A 5,650-nucleotide genomic window follows, 5' to 3' on the forward strand; every position below is an offset into this window, starting at 1 on the left:
CTTAAACCTTAGAATTTGCCATTTACGATTGCGTAAAACCACAGATAACTAACACATGTATTAGTTATCTGTGGTAAAACCAACGCATTTAGTAGTCAATTAGTAAAACACATTCAAACAGACTTATTTCTGGTTGTATTACGTCACAAAAACATATGCGTTTACATTATTATTCTCGGTTCTCGCCATCTATATTTTCACCAATTCAACTGGCAAAACATGATTACCACCAGTGTTCTGCTGGTTTATGGCAAGGCATAGATTTATTATTTTTGTGTGTAAGTATATGGTATACATCTGGGTGAAAATGCCGTGAAGCACTGTATGAAAACTGTCAGTGACTACATCTTTCCACTCGGGGGAGAAAGCCTATGCAGAATGCCGTGCAAATGTGGTGAGCATGGGACAAAGTTCCACTTCGTCTTAATTTACCCATGTGATATCACAAGTCTGGGTTGTAGAGAGTCAAATTTGGCCTCTGCCTTTTACTACCCCCTGGACAAAGATGATGGCCAGGTTGGTCACAGTGTAGTAAAGACTGTGTAAAGGTGATAATATCGACTTTTCGTATAGTGTAGGTTTTTGTGGCATGTCGATACACCATAGGGTTTTGATATGATTAGGATCGAACCACTTTTAATACTTCATCTTGCCATTTCATAGGTTATTTGGTTCCCAACCAGATGGAGGGACACTCGAAAATTGTGTTGTGATATATTTGGACAGTTTACGAACCACCCAGCAGTGGCACGATAAAGTGTGTTCGTACAATATCACTGACCAGTATTTATGTAAAAAGAAGGCTATATTGGCAGAAGGGTATAGTAAGTGCAGTCTTTTCTGTATTGTTTGAAGTGGGCACACACTCATTTTAATGTATATTGTGATTCTGTTTTAAAATATTTTTCCCATGTATGGTTTTATTCTCTACTGTCGCACAAAGAGTTGCCCATGTTGGGATAATAAAGATGTATTGTATTGTATTGTATTGTATTGTATTGTATTGTATTGTATTGTATTGTATTGTATTGTATTGCATTGCATTGCATTGCATTGCACTGCACTGCACTGTACTGTACTGTATTGTATTGTATTGTATTGTATTGTATTGTATTGTATTGTATTGCATTGCATTGTATTGTATTGTATTGTATTGTGTTGTATTGTATTTTTCCTTGGGTTAGAAATAGAGATAGAAAACAGACATAACTTTATTGTCCACAGTGTATATATAGAAAATCGCTTTCAGTCACTCAGGTCAAAGATTGACATACAATAATCAAAGAACATAAATAACAACAAGACAGGCTAAAATTACGGAGACAGTGCTGATCAACATCAAGTTAAAATGGGAATTGGATAAGATAACAGCTATAAAGACCACATAAAAGTGAAGCTAAAGTTCCCTTGATTTTAAAATTGAAAAATGCGGAAAAAAGAACTTTTATAAAAATTCCTAGGTGCTTTTGGTAGGCGGAATCTGCGACCAGAGGGGAGTTTTCAAAACATGGATTAAGAGGATGTGTCTTTAAGTATCCCATGTGTTATCCTCTTGATGGAATTATGTTATAATTCTGACAATTGAATTTGCCGTGTTCCTGTGAGTTTAGATTTGGGGTGGGGGTTGAGAGAGTTGGGACTGGGTGGGGTGGGGTTTTTGGTAGGGTTGATTGGGTTGGGGCGGGGTGGGTTTGAGGTGGAGTGGGGTGGCGACATATTGAAAGAAGTATGCAGCATTCTATTTACTGAATCATATTACTCACAGTAGTTTATACATTTAGCAAACAATTTTACTATGTGGTCCTTCTTGAAAACAAGATCATGAAAACAACTTAGACCAAGTCCTTGATGTACCTCAGCAAGAAACAACAACCAAAAAAACAACAACCCTGAAAAGTGTGGATAAAATTGATTTTACGTACGAGTGATTTGTGAACAAACTTGGAAACCAAAATATTCATATGGCCATTTTATGAGAAACCCCACTCTATTCGGGCATAATATGTATACCACCGACGATGCGATGGCATAAGTATATTTGCAAACAAAATACAGTGAGGACAGCCTTAGTATGCTATCAAAAATGCTAACAACGCCAGCAGACGATTTTTACTGCCAATAAAGTCACACATTGTTATTAGCCTTTTTAAGTGCTATTTAACTATAGTATTTTCATCCATTCTAGTAATAAGGAGTTAATGCTGCCCTGTAAAGTTATAGGATATTGACTATTTTCTCTTTTTTTCTGAGAAATAAATTATAATCTTGCCATTCACGTTCTTCTTTTCCAATATCTGAATGAAAATGATTTTGCAAGCGTGCTACGTACCTGAACAAGTTAGGAACTAACCCAAAGGCTCTTGTCGATTGAACGGAAGTGGCGTCATTACTCCTGATATTTCAAAATGGCGTCTTTAGTTCAGTGTTCTGCACGTACATTGTCGGACATGGATAATTGGTGCATTGCTGAATCAATTTCCGAAGATTTGTGAGTATTTTACCGATGACGTAATGTGAAGTGTTCTCCTTTTTTATTTGACAGCGTACAAAGTTCCGGATACCAACGTGACAGTGCCGGATGGTAAGTAAAAATCGTTGGCACTTTATACCTGGCTAGATGTGACATTACGGTTCACCATGATTGATTAGAATAAAAAAATGGAAGAGACAAGATGAGCAAAAAAAGAATTGATATTGAATAAAATATGTTCCTATTTAATAATAATTGTTGAAAATATAGTTAGATAAGATAAGATAAAGTAAACATTTGTATAGCGCCAAAATCCAAAAATAAAAATTGTTCAGAGGCGCTTCACAAAATATAATTTAAAAAAAGAAACTTTCCATAAAATACACAAAGTCTAAATAATGCAATGGAAAAGAAAATGTTCCACAAATGTTCCTTATGTCTAAAAATATCAAAAATAAGTTTAAGTTCAGATAATACGCTTAGAAATACGCTTCTCTAAAAAGGTAAGTCTTGATACTCCCTTTAAAAGATGACACTGTTTGACATTGTTTGATTTCCTGTGGTAATTTATTCCATAGTTCTGGTGCAGCAGTAACAAACGCACGTTTTCCATAAGTATGTTGAGCTGGGTTAATTGTGAGAAGAAATTTGTCCTTTGACCGAAGTTCGCGTACAGGCTCATACCGATTGAGTAGATTTGATAGATATGGCGGTGCTAAGCCATGCAGTGCCTTGAACGTAATCAGAAGAAGCTTGAACTTAATTCGTTGCTGTATTGGAAGCCAGTGAAGTTTGAACAGTACGGGTGTTATGTGGTTTGTCTTCTTGGTCCTGGTGATTAATCGCGCACATGTATTTTGAACACACTGTAATTTCCGCAGATACTTGAGTGGTGTACCATGTAAAAGGGCATTGCAATAGTCAAGTCTGGATGTTACAAATGCATGAATTAACATCTTTACTGCATCTTCAGAGAGATATGGTGTTATTTTACTGATGTTTCTTATGTGATAATATGCGGCCTTGCAGACTTGGTTGACTTGATTTTCCATGGACATTCGGCTGTCAAGAGTTGTTCCAAGGTTTCTAACTGCAGTGGATGACTGTATCTGGATTCCTCCAATTTTCATGGTTGGTTTATCAAGTTTACTGATGTTTTTACTTGAGCCAAAGAAAAGTAACTCTGTTTTATCTGGATTTAGTTTCAGCAGGTTTTCATTCATCCATCTTTGGATACATAGTACACAGTGTTCCATATGCAATATGTTATTGTCCATGTCTTTTAACTTGAAACACAGATAGAGTGTGGAGTCATCTGCATAGAAATGAAAATCTATGTTGTTCTCTCTTAGTAAGTCACCAAGTGGAGATGTGTAAATTGTAAACAGAATCGGGCCAAGTACTGATCCCTGGGGAACACCATACTGGAGAGTGTGACATTTTGATGATGTATCATTTACTTGTTGTCTGTTGACGATTTCTGAGGTATGACTCGATCCATGATAGTGCAGTTCCTGTAATACCCATACGATTTTGTAGCCGAGAGATAAGGATAGAATGGTCCACAGTATCGAAAGCTGCAGAGAGATCAAGCAGTACCATCATAACGATTTTACCATTGTCAAGTGCTGAAAGAATGTCATTTTGTACCCGGAGAAGTGCTGTTTCTGTACTGTGGTGTGTCTTGTAAGCGGATTGCATGGTTTCATCTAATTTGTTAGAGTGTAAATGATCATTGATCCTCGTCGCAACGACTTTCTCAATTGTTTTCGACAGGAATGAGAGGTTGGATACTGGTCTGTAGTTCTTCATTATTTCTGGATCAAGATTTTGTTTCTTTAGAAGTGGCTTGACTATGGCAGTTTTTAACTTGTCAGGTACACATCCAGTAGAGAGTGATAAGTTGACAATGTTGACAAGGGATGGTAGTAGATCATCAAGCACTTGTTTGAGAATTGACGTTGGTATTGGATCGAGATTGCAACTTTTATTTGGTGATCTTGTGATTATTTTTCTCAGTTCATCTTCATTAGTGGGTTCAAAGATGACTAGCTTTGTAGATGCATCGTTTGTACTTTGGTTGGTTGTGTAATTACCACATGCTTGATTTTGTAGATTTACTCGTATTGTCTTAATTTTATCCACAAAGAAATTTGAGAAACGTTCAGCAATTTCTTCAGTTGATGTATGTGAAGGTAGTTGCATTTCCTTTGATTTATGGAGCAGCTTATTAACTACATTAAACAGGGCTTTCTGGTTGTTTCCATTTTCCTGAATGATATGGCGATAGTAGTTGATTTTAGCGCTGTGAATTAACTGGTTGACTGTAAGACACTGTGATTTATATATCTGGCGATGAATCGTTAGTTTTGTCCTCCTCCAGTTCCGCTCTGCCAGTCGCCTCTTACGTTTTGCATCTCTTATTTCATCATTATACCATTTTATGTTTGGTCTCATAATGACAGTTCGTTGACGTATAGGTGCATGGGTATCAAGGATATTACGTAGCGATTCATCATACTGGTCAATAAGTGACGTAAGGACGGAAGAAGGTCGAGTGATCAATGGTGAATTTTGTATATCTGTACAAACATCTTCAATATTGATGTCTGTTATTTTTCTCGATGATAATATCTTTCTCGTAGGCTTTGGTTTGGTGACAGGTATTTTAAATGATACGGCAAAATGATCTGATATTACTGGATCTGATATTTTAATGTCTTCAACAGTGTTCTCTGATGTTCTTGTGATGACTAAGTCCAGCATGTGTCCTCGTTGGTGAGTTGCTTGTTGTACATGTTGAGTAAGATTCACAGAATCCAGCATGTTTTTGAACTGGCATGTATCCCTGTTGTTTTCATCATCAAGGTGTAAGTTGAAATCGCCTGTTATCAAAAGTTTACCAGGTGATACACATTTGGTTGACAGAAAATCAGTGAATTCTTCAAGAAATGAGGAGGTTGTTGATTTATTCTTAGTTGATGGTGGGGGACGATATACAACAATTAGCCGGCATTGATCAGAGGGAGATTTCAGTAGAGATTCCATATATTCAAAAGACTTGAAACTCTGTTGTTGTTGAACTTTGGTGACCTTGAGATTGTCTCTGTAGTTTATATCAACACGTGGGATTGATTGCTAGGTCACACTCACAGGTCACAGATCACTTCGAGAGTACGA

At 36.8% G+C, this 5,650-nt stretch overlaps 2 protein-coding genes across 2 annotated transcripts; both read right to left on the reverse strand.

Annotated features, from left to right (window-relative positions):
• Positions 1-2,949: 2,949 nt before the first annotated feature.
• Positions 2,950-3,747, reverse strand: LOC144439782 (uncharacterized). Its single transcript, XM_078129014.1, has one exon. The coding sequence runs from the start codon at positions 3,745-3,747 to the stop codon at positions 2,950-2,952; it is 798 nt and encodes a 265-aa protein (XP_077985140.1).
• Positions 3,748-3,922: 175 nt separating this feature from the next.
• LOC144439783 (uncharacterized) lies at positions 3,923-5,518 on the reverse strand. Its single transcript, XM_078129016.1, has one exon. The coding sequence runs from the start codon at positions 5,516-5,518 to the stop codon at positions 3,923-3,925; it is 1,596 nt and encodes a 531-aa protein (XP_077985142.1).
• Positions 5,519-5,650: the final 132 nt, after the last annotated feature.

This window comes from Glandiceps talaboti, chromosome 9, assembly GCF_964340395.1.
Source record: "Glandiceps talaboti chromosome 9, keGlaTala1.1, whole genome shotgun sequence".
NCBI classification, from domain to species: Eukaryota; Metazoa; Hemichordata; class Enteropneusta; family Spengelidae; genus Glandiceps; species Glandiceps talaboti.